Source organism: Heliangelus exortis, chromosome 12, assembly GCF_036169615.1.
Source record: "Heliangelus exortis chromosome 12, bHelExo1.hap1, whole genome shotgun sequence".
NCBI classification, from domain to species: domain Eukaryota; kingdom Metazoa; phylum Chordata; class Aves; order Apodiformes; family Trochilidae; genus Heliangelus; species Heliangelus exortis.
The window spans coordinates 10,305,840-10,322,408 of record NC_092433.1 but is presented as its reverse complement, the minus strand read 5'-3'; the positions used below and the strand labels follow the sequence as shown (position 1 = coordinate 10,322,408).

Here is a 16,569-nt window from a genome sequence, read left to right as displayed (position 1 = left end):
TGGTTTTCTACCTGTGGTTCATCAGGGCACGTAGGGAATTCCTTCTATAGGAATGCAGGGCTTTTGCTAATCTGAAATTTGCTATATGAGATCTACACCTCTTTGGATTATCCCCATATTGGTTGCGTTTCATGCCCTGCTCTGGCAAATAGGACTCATTACGTGTTTCAGGCCCACTATGCACAAGCATCGGTTTAAAATCTGCTTGATCTTCTCAGGTTTAATTTTCCAGCCTCACTGCAGCCAAGCCTCATGGAGGGGTCCTGCCCTGAGACTGTGTTGACTGGCTCAGCCTATTGCTCCCATTTTCCAGTGAGATGAACAAGGTTTTTCATGCTGGTGTCAGGTCTTCGGAATGACATCTGGAGAGGCCGGTCCTTAGCTTGTCTCTTCTCACTCTGTCATTCAGGATAATGATATGTTGCAATATTTTGGCATGTTCTATTTGTGGATCCAAGCTCAAGGGCTCGGCAGGCACCAACATCTCTGAGCTATATCGGGGACTCTTCTTTTAAAAAGAGGTGGAGTGATTCTGCCTAAAAAGTGCCCTGGTAACAGAGATTCTCACTTGTAGCCTCAGGTGCTAACTAATAAGAGTGTTACCTCCCTGTCACGATCCGAGTTATTATTTATATTTTGTTTGCGAGGAAATTTCAGCCACTACTCATAGACGACGTGTGAGTTTACAAAAATAACCAGGCTTTATGATTTAAACAAGTTCAAAGGATTTATTTAGGAATTATACAATTAGTTACTTTGGGGAGAAGAGTCGTTAAGAAGAGAAAAGAAAGAGGGTAATTAAGATGTTATTACCGCCCGCCGGCCTTGGCCTCTGGCTGTGGTCAGGAGCGTAGGGTCTGTCGCTCCTGCCGCCTCTGTCCCGCAGCTGAAGCCGAAGTGCCGAGAGAGGGGGGGGTCCAGAAGAAAGCCGCCTCGCCGCTTTCCGCTTGGGCCTTCAGAGCTGCTTGCCGCCTTTTTGCGCCGAGCTGGCTGGAGTTTGTAGTCACAGGAGCTGGCTTCCACGTGTCCTTCTGAGCTGCTGGCTCCACCGAGCTACTGGCTGCTCTGAGCTGCTGCATCTTCGGTTCTTCTGGGGCGATTTTTATACAGGAAAAGAAAAGGGGTCCCCTTTTTGCATAAGTCCCTGATACATACAGATTTCCCGACTTCCCGGAGATGAGTCATCCTTATCTTTTACTCTTTTTGGGTGTCCTGCTACCTTCATTGTTTCCATCATGCACCAGGAGACGACCTGATAAGTATTCTTATCTTTTAGGTGTATGTCAGGCATATGGTGAGGTTAATTGACAAAATGTTGCAACATAGCAGGGAGAAAGAAAAAAAAAATTGATTCAAGAGACAAATTTTTGTATTTTTAAAGTGTTTACATCACTCCCACATAACAGTGTCAGGAGAGATTATTTTTTTTTTCCCAATCCACCTGCTCTTTCTATCTGATGCGCTCTGGGGCTTGACACACCAGATCCAAAAGCTGTCTCTCAGGCAGAAGATTGCTGAGTGCCACAAGGACCATGACACATTAGATCTTGCCTTCCTCACTGCTTTCATGAAAGAAAGGAGGTGGGGAATCCATACTTATGGTTCCTTTGTATTAACAAGCCAAACATGGTAAGTTAAAACATAACCCTGCTTTTCCCCATCTCCAAGGACTGCCTCATCTCCTTAACTGCACATGTCCTCCCACTTCAGCTGAGAACCACTGCTCTCTGTCATCTCCTCCATCCAGTGCATAAAGTTGCCAGGGCTCACTCCCTTTGTCCTTGCTGCACCACTTGGTGTTGCCAGGCTGAAGCAAGGCAAGAGGTGATGTTTTCAAGGGTTATACCTCGAGGAAGGCCAAGTACTCTTGGCTTTGTACCTGCTGCACTCTGCTGACCTTTGGCAATCTCACCTGATTTGCAGGTGTCAGGCAGAAGAGGTACAGTCAGGGTTTCCAGAACAGCATCATGCCCTTGTGTTATCACCAGGTGCCACTTTTCTAGGATGTTTTATCTCTCTAAAATACTCTTACAGCTTTTATTAGATCAGGCTACTGGACAGGATATTACTTCTCATCTGAAACTGCTGCTGTCCAGGTGTGGAACAACTCCAGGGACCTGTGTGCCTGTCTTGTTCTACAGCTGCTCTATCAAGATACTAATTTCTAGTATTGATGTAGTAATTTCTAGTATAATTTTGCAGTGCCTGGACTTTACTCCTGTGTCTCTGCCCTTCTTTTTGGGGGAATTCATTCCCCAGGCCTCCTCCTGTGCTGGAAACCAAGTCTGCAAAACCCTGGTGGCGTGTTTTGGTACAGTCAAGGGTTTGGTACTCAGCTACGCTCACTCCAGCAAGCTGTCCAGGCACTGCCTGCATCTCAGACCTCTTGCATGGTCCCTATCACAGCAGGAGCCCTTTCCTATGCATGGTGGCCACCTGATTTTAGGGACAGTTTTATGTGCCTAATCTCAGCTCTTCTCAAAGAGACTGAGCACTCCAGCTCAAGCACAGCACCACTTGTATCTGGCACCCAAAGAGAGCAGCAAAAACATGGATGCAATCTACGGTCTTCTAGGAAGGACAGTCCAAAAAGATGTCTGTCCATCCAGCTGCCCAGTGCCCAGAGAGACAGTATTACCCTGTGGTGAGTCCAGTTCATCACAGCATGTCACCTGGGCCTTGTCAGACAGCACGGCCTTACCCAGGTCCTGGGCTGCTTGCCTTTAAGCCATGGTGGTCTCTAGTAGCCTACAGGTGGGGGCATCCCTTGGGGGGTCTCTGTGCCCAAGCACCAGCCAGCTCTCCATCATGTGTCAAAGATGAGAATGAGCCACTCTGCTATTTATATCGTGATGCTCCTGCTCTGCTGGATTCACACCAGGCTGAATCATCCACCTGGGCTCCTGGAAGAGCCATTTCAGATCTGTGATTGTCAGCTGCTTCTTCAGGCACTTTTGCTTCTGGTGCCTCCTGTTTCAGGGTGACTGTCCAATGTCTGACTGCAGCCAAGAGCAGAAATACCCTGATACTAAATAGAGCTGTCAGAAACCCATTCAGAGAGGACAGATCTCCAAAATTCACACCATCTGCCATTCTGTAAGAGCCTGGAATAGACGTGTTCCACTTCATTGCCAAACATCAGCACGTTGCTTGCTTTGTCTCTCTCAATTCCTCTTCCAGTCCCTATGGCACAGATGTTCCGCATTTCCATACAGACTCGCATCAAACACACTCACACGCCAGAACCGCCTTCCCTCCTCATCTACTTTTACTGTGAGCCTGAAAAGTGTTGATTCAAACAGCTCAGAGGCAAACCTGGTCGAGCCAGACTGGATTTTAGCTGCAGAAGAGGCAGGAAGCACGGGGCACGGGGACTGGCAGCAGGCACCAGTCGAGCCCAGAGCGAGAGGGCACAAAATTTGCCGAAGTTTGTCCCTGCTGCTCACCGGGCACCCGGGGGTGGCCGCGACCCCCGGCCCACTCCACCTTTCCTCCCACCACCTCATGAATATTCACACAGGGGGCGGGGCCCGCTCCCTTCAGTGTTTGCATTATTCATGAGCCTTCGCGCGCTTTTTCCTACCACGTGGGTCGGTTTACGCGCGGAATCGGTCCGGGAAGGAAGAGGCGGCAGCAATGGCGGTGAGCACCGGGGCCGGGGCGCGGGAGCGGGGCGAGTCCGGTTTGGTCGGATCGGATCGGATCTGATCTGATCCCGGTTCCGTCCCGCTGCTGGAGTCTGGGCACTGCGGGCACGGTGGCGCGGGGTGTAGAGGGGATTTCGGGGGTCGGTGGGAGGTGTGCTGAATGGGGGCGAGCTCGCCAAGAAGTTTCCCATATGGCCGGCACCGGAGAAGAGAGCCGGGACGGGGAGCTTGGAGCCTTTTCCCTCTGCTCTGGCTGCCCTAGACTCGGAGCATGGGGTGCGTGTCCCCCCTCCCATTCATTTCCAAGGAGCACTTACTGTTTGGTCTTCCCCCCACCCCGCATCGGGAGGGAGGACTCATTGCTGATCCACAGCCCGGTGCTGACCACCCACCCGATGGCAGAGGCTCCTGGAAGCAGCGACTCGCTCCTCTCTTCCCCCACTGCCCGGTGCCGGGGAGGAGGGTCCTCCGGGCTTACCTCCTCACCTTCTCCTTCCTATCCCTGCAGGATTCCTCCGAGTCTCAGGCGGCGGTCACCAGCCCGCTCCGCAGCTCACGCCGGGGCGATGCCTTCACGTCCAGCCCTGGCCGGGACCTGCCGCCCTTCGAGGATGAGTCGGAGGGGCTCCTGGGGACCGAAGGACTCCCTGAGGAGGAAGAAGAAGGAGAAGAGCTCATCGGGGAAGGGATGGAGAGGTAAGGAAACCGGTTAGAGCCAGCTTGTTGGGGGGATTGTATATGGGAATGGGGTTTTGCTAACGGGATTCCCGGGGGGGGGGGGCTCTCAGCGATTGTGGGGCCCCTCTGCTGTGCTGGCAGCTGGAGTGACAGGGCCAGAGAGCTACTGCATAGTGGAGAAAGTTCAGGGCAAGCTGTCACTGGAATTCTGGAAAAACTGAGCAAGCTGGGGGTGAAGTGCCATTGTGATCCAGTGTGGGTAAATCAGGATCTCCCTTAATCTGTGATGTGCATCCAGCCCAGCTCCTTACTCCTGCAGGTGCAAATCTACATGTTTTTCACTTAGCCAGGCCTGCTGGCCAGCTGGTGAGCTTTGCCATGCAAAGGCTGGAATGCTGGCATTCATAACCACGGTATTGCAGGGCACCTTCCTTGTGAAGTGCCTTCCTGCTCCACACCTTCAGGCTTGCTGCAGCAAGGCTGTCTTGACAGGTACCCAGCTGTAGCCAGAGAAGGGCCGGAGAAACACTTTCTGGAGCCTGGCCTGATTCAGTGCTGTGTGTGTGTGCTAGGGACTACCGCCCCATCCCCGAGCTGGACGTCTATGAAGCAGAGGGCCTGGCCTTGGATGATGAAGATGTGGAGGAGCTGACAGCCAGCCAGAGGGAAGCTGCGGAGCGAGTCATGAGGCAGCGAGACCGAGAGCTGGAGCAGGGCATGGGCCGCATGAGGAGGGGACTGCTCTATGGTAGGTGCAGATGAGCTGTATCAGGTGGGCTGCTGATCTCCCTGTGGTTGACTACAAGCCACCCCTTTTGGGGAAGCTGGGCTTTTGCCCTCAGGGCAGCAGGGAAGTCCCTGGAGCTCCAGTGTACTTGGGCTTTCAGAGAAATCTCTGCCTGAGGGCTTGGCTGGACTCCCCAGTGAATGGTCCCTTGGACTTGGGCTTCCCAGGAGCTCATGTGGTGTGTTCTGGTTACCTGTTCACTGCTGAAACAAAGTCAAGACCTTGGATCTTTGTCAGGGGTTGGGGACCTGGGGATTCTTCTGAGCATATGAAGTGGGGTTTGTTGGTGTTCCTATAGAGACTTTTGTGGGCAGGATGGGAGGGCTTTTTGTGCACTTCTAAGTCCATTCTTCCTCAATGCATCAGTGGACATGATTGTGTGCTGTTGCATACAGATCTTCTTATTCCACCCTTTGAAGTCTATAGCTACTTGGTGGAAGATGTAGGAGCCAGGCTAGAACTGGATTTAGGCTGGGACTGGAATGTGTTTTGGTTTGTATCCTAGACTTAGACCTCTTTGCTTTTCCAACCCGTGCGATCCAGCCATGACTAAAAAAGTGTGAATGGGATTTCCAGCTCTTTTAACAGTTTTTCCTCCCAACTCTTAGATAGTGATGATGAAGATGCAGATCGTCCTTCACGGAAGAGGCGGCTGGCAGAACGAGCTGCTGATGGCATTGAGGAGGAAGATGAGGACATGATTGAGAGCATTGAGAATCTTGAAGACATGAAAGGGCATTCAGTGAGGGAGTGGGTTTCCATGGCCGCTCCCCGGCTTGAGATCTACCACCGCTTCAAGAACTTCTTGAAGACCCACGTGGATGACCACGGGCACAATGTCTTCAAGGAGAGGATCAGCGACATGTGCAAAGGTAGAATTGGGTGATCAGAGGCTCTCTCCTCTTCATGTGGGTCACGGTGCTTTGCAGTGATCCTGTCCGTAGGTGGATTTTTTTCTGCCTGCCTGTTAGTCCCAGACATTTGAGTCAGCACTTTAGGAAAAGTCAGGTGCTGAATGGAGATGAATGAATAATGGAAACATGTCTGCTGTCTTCTTTGATACTGGCTGAGTAATTAGAAGGCCCCCTGCATCTGCTACTCATTAATATTCATATCAAAGAAGTGCTAGCAAAAAAATATGTGGGGCAGCAGACAGTGGTCTGCTAACCACTTTTGTAATCTGAAAGAGACAACAATGCTGTCTGTGCCTGTTCCTTTCTCACACTGGAAGCTGGATTATCCAACTAGGGGACACAAATAGACCTTGTGACTTTAAAAAACATGTCTGTGTTGCAGCCTTGTATTCTGACAAGGGACCACCAGAAGAAGCAATCCTTAAGGCTGCCTGATAAATTTTAAAAGCAGGCATTGTCACATCTAGGAGCAGCTCATGTAGCTGCAGTTGACCATTTCTTGTTTATATTGAGGCAAAAGCTCCAGAAACTTGAGTAGTGGATCAGGGTCAGTGTTACACAGCTAAGAAATTAAAGGCATCTGTTTTGTCCCTTTCCAGGAACATAAGACACTGAACGGTTTTGTCATCCATACACCACAGTTGTCTCTCTTATTAACTTGTTTCCTGGAGGTCTGTGGAAGAGTCTGAACTCTCTGTGGGAGAGTCGTGTGTTGGGCTGAGGCTTTTGAGTCTCAGGAGCACTGAGCCTGGGAAGTATTGGTGCTGAAATGGAAAGGAACAATCACAAATTTGGTACTGATGAAGCATCGGCCAGAGAATTAGACTAAAAAGTGTTTTCCAGACATTTTCAAATTGTTGACCTCTAAACATTTTTTCAGGGAAGGTGCAAATATTTGCAGGGTGCAGGCTTGTCTATTCTGGATATGTTTTACAGACTCCTTGAGGAGTGAGGTTGAAAATACAGTTCATCCTATCTTTTTCTACAGAGAACAGAGAGAGTCTGGTGGTGAACTATGAGGATCTGGCAGCCCAGGAACATGTCCTTGCCTACTTTCTGCCTGAGGCCCCAGCAGAAATGCTGAAGATCTTTGATGAGGCAGCCAAGGAAGTGGTGTTGGCCATGTACCCCAAATACGATCGTATTGCTCAGGAGATCCATGTCCGTATCTCCCACCTTCCCCTGGTGGAAGAGCTGCGGTCACTCAGGTGAGCAGCAGATTTACCAGCACTGGCTGTGTGGCCTTCAGCAGGCTTTGGAGTGCTCAGGAGAACTGGTCTGCAAGCTAAAGTTCTCAGTAAGGATGACTGAGCTTATTACAGGGGAAAAAGCCATGTTAAGTGTGAACTCCCAGTGTCCCCAGACGTAAAACAGGAATCCTGTGAGAAAGCTACTGATAACTGTCTCTTATTTGGCCTGTGGGAGTTGTGCCTTGTAACAAGAATATTTCTGTAGAGTGCTTTGTCTTCTGTGCCCTGCAGGCATTGAGTATCTGTCTTTCTACAGGCAACTCCACTTGAATCAGTTGATCCGGACCAGTGGAGTGGTGACAAGTTGCACGGGGGTCCTGCCTCAGCTCAGCATGGTGAAATACAACTGCAGCAAGTGCAGCTTCATCCTAGGACCGTTTTTCCAGTCCCAGAACCAGGAGGTGAAACCTGGTTCTTGTCCAGAGTGTCAGTCTCTGGGGCCCTTTGAAATCAACATGGAAGAGGTAAGAGATGTGCTTGCCTGGACAGGCTTCTGCACTGCCTGTTCCTCCTATCCCTGCCTTGGCTCCCACCCCTTCAACAGGCTTGGTGCCAGGAGAAGGGTCTATTGCTCTATCAGCTCTGTCAAGATAGATCTTGTCTGTTTGAGGTCTTGACCCGAATGTGCCAAATTTATCACCTAAAAGTAATTTATTGCCTCACTGTAAGTGTGTTAAGGCTGAATCTTTTGCCACAGTCATCTGTGCTAGTTACCCATCCATATTGTAGAAGTGCAGGTGCAGACTGTCTGGCTCTCCTCCTTCCCAAGTTAGGTCACTGTTTCCTGACCTGCCAGCTAAGGAAACTAGAGGGCAGTAGCAATATAGTTGATGTTGTTCTTCTGAATTTCATTCTTTGTTTGATAGCATCAACTGTAAATGGAGTATCCTCCTAGCAGGAACCACTCTAGTATTTGGGTGGGCAAACCCAGGAGGCAGAAACACAGCAGTGAGATGTGGCAAAGTGCTTTCCTATCCCCAGTGGTGTCTGTCACACCCTGGAATTGCTCCTCACAACCTTCATCCTCCCATGCCTTTAGTTTTATCACCAAAATGTAGCAAACCTTTGTATGGACCTTCTCTAGTGAAGTGCCTTTGAAAAGCATTGGCCGTGCTGATGCCCACCAGCCTTGCTGGGTAATGTCTGTTTGTTGCTGCAGACAGTCTATCAGAACTATCAGCGCATCAAAATCCAGGAGAGCCCTGGGAAGGTAGCTGCTGGCAGGCTGCCCCGCTCCAAGGATGCCATTCTCCTTGCTGATCTGGTTGACAGCTGCAAGCCAGGGGATGAGATTGTGAGTACATGGTTGAATTCAAGAATGGGGTGAGCACAGAGCATTTTTAAACTTTTGACATCACAGGAACATCTGGGGGGATGCAGGGAGGGATCGTCCTCTGATGCATTTGGGCAGCTACTTTTGAGACTGGCACCTTAAAATGGAGGGGGGTCTATTTTGTGCTGTGCAGACACTGACACACCTCCTCCTGCTTCCCAGGAGCTGACAGGGATCTACCACAACAACTATGATGGCTCCTTGAACACTGCCAACGGGTTCCCAGTGTTTGCAACTGTGATCCTGGCCAACCACATTGCCAAGAAGGACAACAAGCTGGCTATTGGAGAACTGACTGATGAAGATGTGAAAGTGATTGTGGGTCTGTCCAAGGATGAGCAAATTGGGGAGAAGGTAGGTGAGCCTCAGACATCCCTTCTTTTTCTGTTGATACCTTTCTGTCATCTGGCACCTGGGTCAGAAAATGATGAAAGCTGTCACCTGACTCAACAGTAGTTAGAAGAAACTTCTAGAAATCCTAGTTCCCTCTGAATGGTTTTCTGGACTTGAGTATCTCTCATACAGCTTGAGCTGTGGTGGTGGAAATCTTAGCTTTGTTCCTCTTGGCCTGCTAAGACCTGAACCCTACACTTAAAAGACAAAGCTCCTGGACTGGTGCACGTTCAACCTCATTTGGGTCAGGTTGAAGCTCTCTAATAAGGAGACCTCACTCTGTTGCCTTGGTCATGCTGGTTTTATCTTGACTGGTGTTCCCAGTGGGTGAAGCAGCTTCAGTTGAGCTAGGGCTGTTTTAACATCAGTAGTCTCCAGGAACAGGCTATTATCAGAAAACCCTTGAGAAAGTAAGCTGGTTGTTCATAATATTTGACCATAATGACAATTCATGTGTGGCATCACCCATCCAACTACTATCATGTGCAGTGAGTAAGTCTCAAGTTAAGGTCTCTGACTTTGCAACAACTGATAACAGCCACTGTGGAGAACTTTGTGCACAGCTGGAGCATGGAGGCAGTGACAGAAGCTTCCAGCACCAGGCTACACAATTGTGCCACAATCAGCACCATATTTGTGAGAAACCTGTAGGAGATTCTGGGTGGATAGTTGGTTTTGAAAAAACCCACTCACTGTGGTTAAGAAAATACTTCAAAGACAGCAGGATTGTAAGGGTAACCATGATACATCCTCTTGCCAATTTTCATGCTAAATTCTGCACAGACTGGGAACTGGTAATCCCTGGACAACTTTTTCTTTTCCTTTCAGATTTTTGCCAGCATTGCCCCATCTATTTATGGGCATGAAGATATCAAGAGAGGCTTAGCCTTATCTCTCTTTGGTGGAGAGCCCAAAAACCCAGGTGGGTGTCACTTGGTGCTGCTTCACTCAGCAGAAAGCATCTGCACCCAGCTGGTCTGGGTTTGTCTGTTCTGGTGCAGTGAGAGTGGATAGAGATGCCTGTGTGTCATGGTTGCAGACTGAGGCATATCTGTGGTGGAAGTGGCTGCTTTTAACATGCTGAAAACTCTGATGTGACAGTAGAAACAGTAAGACTGAAAACAGCTCCCTGTGCAAAGGGCCAAGTCTTCACCCATCTTCTGGAGGGTCGTGTTTGATGCCCATTCTGAGGTTTGACCTTTTGGTGTCCTGATTTGTTACCTTCTTAGAAGAATGTGTTTAGCAAGGCTAGAAGTGCTGTTTTCCACGTGACTGCCTTCAAAGCAGTCTTTTTACTTTCCCTGTAAAGTGGTTTCCCTGCCTCCTCTCTGCTTTCTCTTCAGCTTTGTGGTGTTCAGGGCAGGGTTGCTATAAACCCATGTGCTCAGCTGCCAACGTGTCTCTCCCATTACTGTTGTAGGTGGCAAACACAAAGTCCGTGGTGACATCAATGTCCTTCTCTGTGGAGACCCTGGTACTGCAAAATCACAGTTTCTTAAATACATAGAGAAGGCATCCAGCAGAGCAATCTTCACCACTGGCCAAGGTGCTTCTGCTGTGGGCCTCACAGCCTATGTCCAGAGGCATCCAGTCAGCAAGGAGTGGACTTTAGAGGCAGGAGCCCTTGTGCTGGCTGACAGAGGTGTCTGCCTGATCGATGAATTTGACAAGGTGAGACCTAGCATCACCTCTGTGGGAAGGCTTACCTGTGGAGGGACCAGTTGTAACCTTTGCAGTGGGGAGACACTACAGCTTACAGTGTCATCTCACAGCTGACCAAGCTGTTTGCTTAGGCTCTTACAGGCCCACAGAGCAGTTTGCTACTTTTTCAGAGCATCAGGAACTGATTCTCCTTGGTGCACTGGGCGATGGGCACAGACAAAGGTTCAGTTTAAGTCATTCTTGCTTTCTCATAGATGAATGATCAAGACAGGACCAGCATCCATGAAGCCATGGAGCAGCAAAGCATTTCCATCTCCAAAGCAGGCATTGTCACGTCCTTGCAAGCTCGCTGCACTGTTATTGCTGCTGCTAATCCTATAGGTAGGTGCTGACAGACCACAGGACCATCTCAGGCCTCCAGCACAGGTCCTGCTGTCATGGGAATAGTGACACAGCTTCCTCTCCCTCTGCCTGCTTACTCCAGATTAAGTGATCAGTGAAGTCCCTTTGTGCAGGAGGTCTGTGCTTGCTTCAGAGCTTCAGCCCTGGAGCTTGTGTTTGACTTTGAGGTTTGTCTCTTATTCTCTAGGTGGGCGTTACGACCCATCGTTAACTTTCTCAGAGAATGTAGACCTGACAGAGCCCATCATCTCTCGATTTGATATCCTGTGTGTGGTGAGAGACACAGTGGACCCTGTGCAGGTACAGGCTGTGCTCTCCATCTGAGCTTTTGCTGGGCTTGTGATGCTGCTGTTGGGATGCTGAGCTGCAGTTGCCCACTGAGTTCAGTGTCTTTATTCCACTGCTCTCTTGTAGGATGAAATGCTTGCCCGGTTTGTTGTTGGCAGCCATGTCAAACACCACCCAGGTAGCAAGGATGCAGTGAATGGGGATGCCAATGAGGTTGTTCTTCCCAATACATATGGGGTTGAGCCCATTCCCCAAGAGATCCTGAGGAAATACATCGTCTATGCCAAAGAGAAGGTCCACCCAAAACTCAACCAGATGGACCAGGACAAGGTGGCTCGGATGTACAGTGACCTCAGGAAAGAGTCTATGGTGAGAATAATAAGAAAGGGAGATGTATCTAGACTACGAAGCAACCTGAGACTGCTCCAGAATACATTGACAGATTCTTGCCATTCCTGTCACTGTTGTCTGTGCCACTGTTTTGTGAGAGACAGGCAGATCCCACAGTGTCTGCTGAACAGATGATTCTTCATTTAAATGCAGAATCTTGCCTGTTGGTGATCTGTGGGCTGATGGACTAGACACATGTACTAGTGTCTGCCACGGTAAAGTCCTCGTATTGTCACTCAGACTGGCAGGCCCCTGGGAGGTGTTTGCATTCACTCAGACCCATATGCTCCTGGTACATTACAGGGAGCTGTTCTGTGTAGAAATGCCCTTCTCTTTAGTCCGTGGGACCTCTGTCTTGTTTCATGCTCTTCAAATGAAAGAGGAATTTGTAGAGATCAGAGGGAGATTTTTTTGAGCTTTGAAAACTGTATCTTTTGACTTCTTATGTCCTTAACTCCTAAAAGTTGCCAGAGGAAGTGGGAGTGTTGTTGCTGGGGAGGAGCTAAACTATGGCAAAGAGGGACGCCAGGCAGCATCCCCTTATACCCTGCCAGTTGCAAATGCTGACCAGGGGAGGCAGCCTGACCGCTCTGTGCAGAGTGTGCCAGCAGGTGGCAGAGCCACCTTAGCCTGAGAGTCCTCAAAGGTTGAGGAGCAGCTCCCTAACAGCGTGCAGTAGGTCATTGGTCAGAGGGCTACCTTCCTGGCCCCATGCCTATTACCTTTCAGTAAGGAGCTGCCTCCTCCTCCCTCCCTCGTAGGCGACCGGCAGCATCCCCATCACCGTGCGTCACATCGAGTCCATGATCCGGATGGCTGAGGCTCACGCCCGCATGCACCTGAGGGACTATGTGGTAGAAGATGATGTCAACATGGCCATCCGGGTGATGCTGGAGAGCTTCATCGACACCCAGAAGTTCAGTGTCATGCGGAGCATGCGCAAGGTGGGTGCAGGCTGAGCTGGGGGCTGTAGTTGTGCCCCAGGCCCTCTGGTTTCACCCCCACCCCCGCTGCAGGCTCCGTGCACTGCCCTGGCTGTGGGAAGAGGCTCCCTCAGTCTCTGCAGGGTTCTGTCCTGCAGTCAGGCACAGAGCCTGAGCAAATGGCACACTGGGAGGCTGGAGGCACTGCTGTGTGACTGCCCGTGGTTAGGCAGTGTCGGGGCAGAGTTTTTGTTGGGACTGTGTGTGCCCCGAGCACTGCTCCATCCCACTTCTTTTTTGACGCCTGCCCTGCTATTTTGGCACAGGACTCCCACTGCTGCTCCTGCCAGGTGATCAAGCCTGAGCTGGCAGTCAGTTTCTTCATGTTTTTTCCTAGGGGTCCTCAGGGGTCAGCTAACCACAGGGCAGCACTCACTCTGGTTTAGTGCCCTTCTGTCTGAGTGGCAGGGGCTGCCTCCCAACAGCTCTTGGCTGGCTGCAGCCTGGCATTTATCCACTCCGAGTGTCTGCCCTCAGTCTGGACAACTCATGGTCTCTCTGGCTGCAAACAGCCGTCCAAGTGTGAGCGTTTGCTGGGGAGTCACAGGACAGTCTGGGTTAAGGGAACCTGCTCTATGCTTCCCCAGGGCCAGGTCTGCTTCTCTGCAGGCAGCCCCTAGAGGCTTCAGTTCTGCTGATGAGGACCCTCCAGAGAATTTTTAATCGGTGTAAGAGCAGCCAGCAGAGGAGTGTGGTGGCTGTCACAAGGCTGTGTTTTTAGCTGCATGTGCAGGTGGCAGCTTGGCAAGGCCAAGTCCCTTAAGAGGACACTAAGGGCATAGTTGGTTTTTCTTGTGCTCTGTGGGGGGAGGGGGTTGGTTGGTGTCAGGCACAGGAGACCTGCAGTGCATCAGTCCTTCCCTGATCCTCTTGGCTCATTTTATCCTTTCTCCCAGACATTCTCCCGCTACCTTTCATTCAAGCGAGACAACAATGAGCTGCTGCTGTTCATCCTGAAGCAGCTGGTTGCAGAGCAGGTGATGTACCAGAGAAACCGCTATGGAGCTCAGCAAGACACCATAGAAGTCCCAGAGAAGGATCTGGTGGATAAGGTACAGGCTTATCTTAAGCCTTCTCTGGGTTTAGTTCTGCTCTCTCTCTCTGCAGCCTCAGAACCAGAGGTTTTCTCAGACTTGTAACTTTCCTTCCTGAATTATGGTACCAAAAAAGCATGGTGTTAATTTAACACAGAATCAGGACTGTCTCTCTCACCTGTTTCTGCTGTCTTCTCTTGGAGTGCCATTTTCTTCCTCCTTAGTTCCTATGCAACTGCCTAAGGCTTTGGGGCTGGAGTGATAAATCCTGCAGTATGGCTGGTGCTTTGCAGGCAAATGAGGACACAAGTTCCCTGGCACCTGCAATTGAAAAAGCAATGAGCAGAAAAATCTCTGCTTGTATGAACTTTCCCAATCTCTCCTGAGGCTCACTCTCCTTAATGCACCCTCATCCTGGTCCAGGGGATGTGCTCCTAGCTCTGCCTTTCTGTGCAATGCATTGACCTTGCTTGGCACTAAAGCAGTATTTGATTCCTGGGTTGCTACTTTTCTGCTTCTTGCATCAATTGTGCAGAGTAACTACTTCCAGAGTGACCTACTTAATGCTGCCAGTGTGACCACCCCCAGTTAGAAGTCTCCTGCAAAAATGCCACCCACTTGGGTGAGATATTGGGGTCTTTTGAATAGCAGTTATGTTCTAGCTCCAGTGGAAGCAGAAGGACAAGCTGAGAGCAGGCAGGTGCTGAGCCAGCATCCTCTCTTAGCTCAGCTTAGCTCTGCCAGTGCTTCCTCTTGACCTGCAGTCTCCTCTGCTACTGCAGTTCTGGTTCCTGCTGAGCAGAGCAGAGATTGCTGAGTGTCAAATTTTATGCAGCCTCTGCTGTGGAAAACCACTTGGTTCTTACTGTTTTTAAATAAACATTTACCTCTCCCTCCTTCTCCTTCCAGGCTCGGCAGATCAACATCCACAACCTCTCAGCCTTCTATGACAGTGAAGTGTTCAAGATGAACAGGTTCAGCCGGGATGTGAAGCGGAAGCTGATTGTGCAGCAGTTCTGAGGCTGGAAGCAGAGTTCCAGAGTTACCTTCATGCTACACCTTGCAGCTCTCCCAGGAACAATACCTCTCGTGATCCAGAGGGACTCAGCTGTACATTCTCTTACTTGCTTTGTGCCTTATGGAGTGCTGAGCTGCTGAAGGCCTTGTAAATAGAACAGAGTTAGTTAAATGCCCAACCAAGTCTGTTTAGCAACTTCATTCACTGTTTTGCCTTGTAGCTAAGCACAACAGGGAGAGAATTGCTGGCCACATAGGTGGCATGTTTGCTATTTGTTTGTCACTAGTTGTTATGGGCTCAGCTGCAGGAGGAACTGAGTGGGAGCAATAGAAAAGCATTTGTCTGCCTTATCCATGCCCCTTGTATTGAAAGCACCCTCAGGGATTCTCTTTTCCCATCTCTGGCGACTGTACAGCCTGCTGGGTGGTAACTGAGACTGCTTTCAACTCTCCATGAACCAGCCAGCCTCTTGGCTCCAGGCCTTTGTGCCTGACACTAGACATTTCCCCAGGTGCCCTCATAGGCTGACCTTGTGCTTGGTTTCTGCAAGGGGAAGGGGGGTGGGCAGAGGAAGATGAGAACTGAAGTAAAACAACTATTTCTGGTACTAATGGTGATCTGTATGGGCAGTGAAACCTCCTTCACTACATGCTGGGGCATCATGCAGAAGCTTTTGGTCTTCCCCTGCCTTACTGAGTGTTATCTCTGTGCAGCTGTCAGCAGAGGTGAATTCCTGGCTGGACCAAAGTGACTTAACACCACCTCACACGTTTGTTGAGGGTGAAGTACCCATGGTGCTGGTGTTGAGAGTAGGAATGGAAGAACTATGAGCTGGAGGTGTTTAGGGAGGACTGGATGGGCACGCTGTTCACATACAATTTTCATACTGTGTGTGTTTTTTAATACATTTGTTTTCCAATACTTTTGTGTTTCTTCCTATTTTGGGAACTCCTGCAGCGGTGTGGGGAAGGAAGAGCATATGTGAACAACCTGGGTGCTGGACAAGCTACTCAGCAGTCTGGGGGTTTGGTTTAGATACAAATACAGCATGTGTTTGCTTCTCAAGTTTAGTGGAAACTGCCAGTGCTGGTGTCTCAGTTACTGTACAATGAAGATCTCTGCAGTTGCACATTTTTACTGTGGATAGATAGCAGGACCTGGTTGTCTACAGGAGTATCACAAACATTGCAGTTCATCCAGGACCTGCCTGCAGGGACTCCTTTCCTGTCTTGCCTGCTTATTGCAGCACTGATCACTGTGGGACTCTTCAGTGCAAATGTTTGTATCACCTTGAGACTGACCCATCACAGTACATCTCTCCCACCTCCCTTCCTCTCCTGTTCTTGGGTTAGATATCCCTGATCTTACATCCTGGCTGCCCCTCTAGATTCCAGTCTGGGAGAAGCAGTGAACCCTATCCAAGATGCAGCTGGGGTCTTTAATGAATGTCCTTTGCCTGGCTAGACTTCCTGGGCCACGAGGCACCTCCAGCATCATTCCTACTGCCTGTGCTCTAGAAAACGTGTGAGCTGGCTGCTGCAATTCTGTGCTGGCCAAGCAGACTTGTCCCTGGCTGTCGAAACCTGGGGTTTGTCCTGGTGATGGTGTGTATGTCTGTGTGTCTGTGTCCCCTCAGCCTGGTTGTTACTCTGGAGCGAGCAGTGCTTGCACCCTGCTGGGGGCTTAGCACATGACTCTCAGCCTGAAACTGGCTCCGTGTGTTGCCTCTTCTGTCTGCCAGCTCCCCCCTGTGTATTTGTTTAATTGTTCTAGCTGGTTTTTTTTCTCCC

At 50.0% G+C, this 16,569-nt stretch overlaps 1 protein-coding gene across 1 annotated transcript; it reads left to right on the top strand.

Moving 5' to 3' along the window:
* Window positions 1-3,180: 3,180 nt before the first annotated feature.
* On the top strand, window positions 3,181-15,700 carry MCM2 (minichromosome maintenance complex component 2). Its single transcript, XM_071755980.1, has 16 exons — window positions 3,181-3,642; window positions 4,156-4,343; window positions 4,898-5,073; window positions 5,721-5,984; window positions 7,015-7,234; window positions 7,533-7,740; window positions 8,436-8,570; window positions 8,772-8,963; window positions 9,831-9,924; window positions 10,423-10,673; window positions 10,919-11,045; window positions 11,254-11,366; window positions 11,481-11,723; window positions 12,506-12,688; window positions 13,624-13,779; window positions 14,671-15,700. The coding sequence occupies exons 1-16, from the start codon at window positions 3,637-3,639 to the stop codon at window positions 14,779-14,781; spliced, it is 2,667 nt and encodes an 888-aa protein (XP_071612081.1). The 5' UTR covers window positions 3,181-3,636; the 3' UTR covers window positions 14,782-15,700.
* The last annotated feature ends 869 nt before the right edge of the window (window positions 15,701-16,569 follow it).

What these genes read in the sequence shown, in the direction of transcription:
- MCM2 (XM_071755980.1), top strand. An exon ending in TTGAAATCAACATGGAAGAG is followed by an intron (nt 7,741 to 8,435) that starts GTAAGAGATGTG and finishes TTGTTGCTGCAG; the next exon opens with ACAGTCTATCAGAACTATCA. An exon ending in AGAAGGATCTGGTGGATAAG is followed by an intron (nt 13,780 to 14,670) that starts GTACAGGCTTAT and finishes TTCTCCTTCCAG; the next exon opens with GCTCGGCAGATCAACATCCA.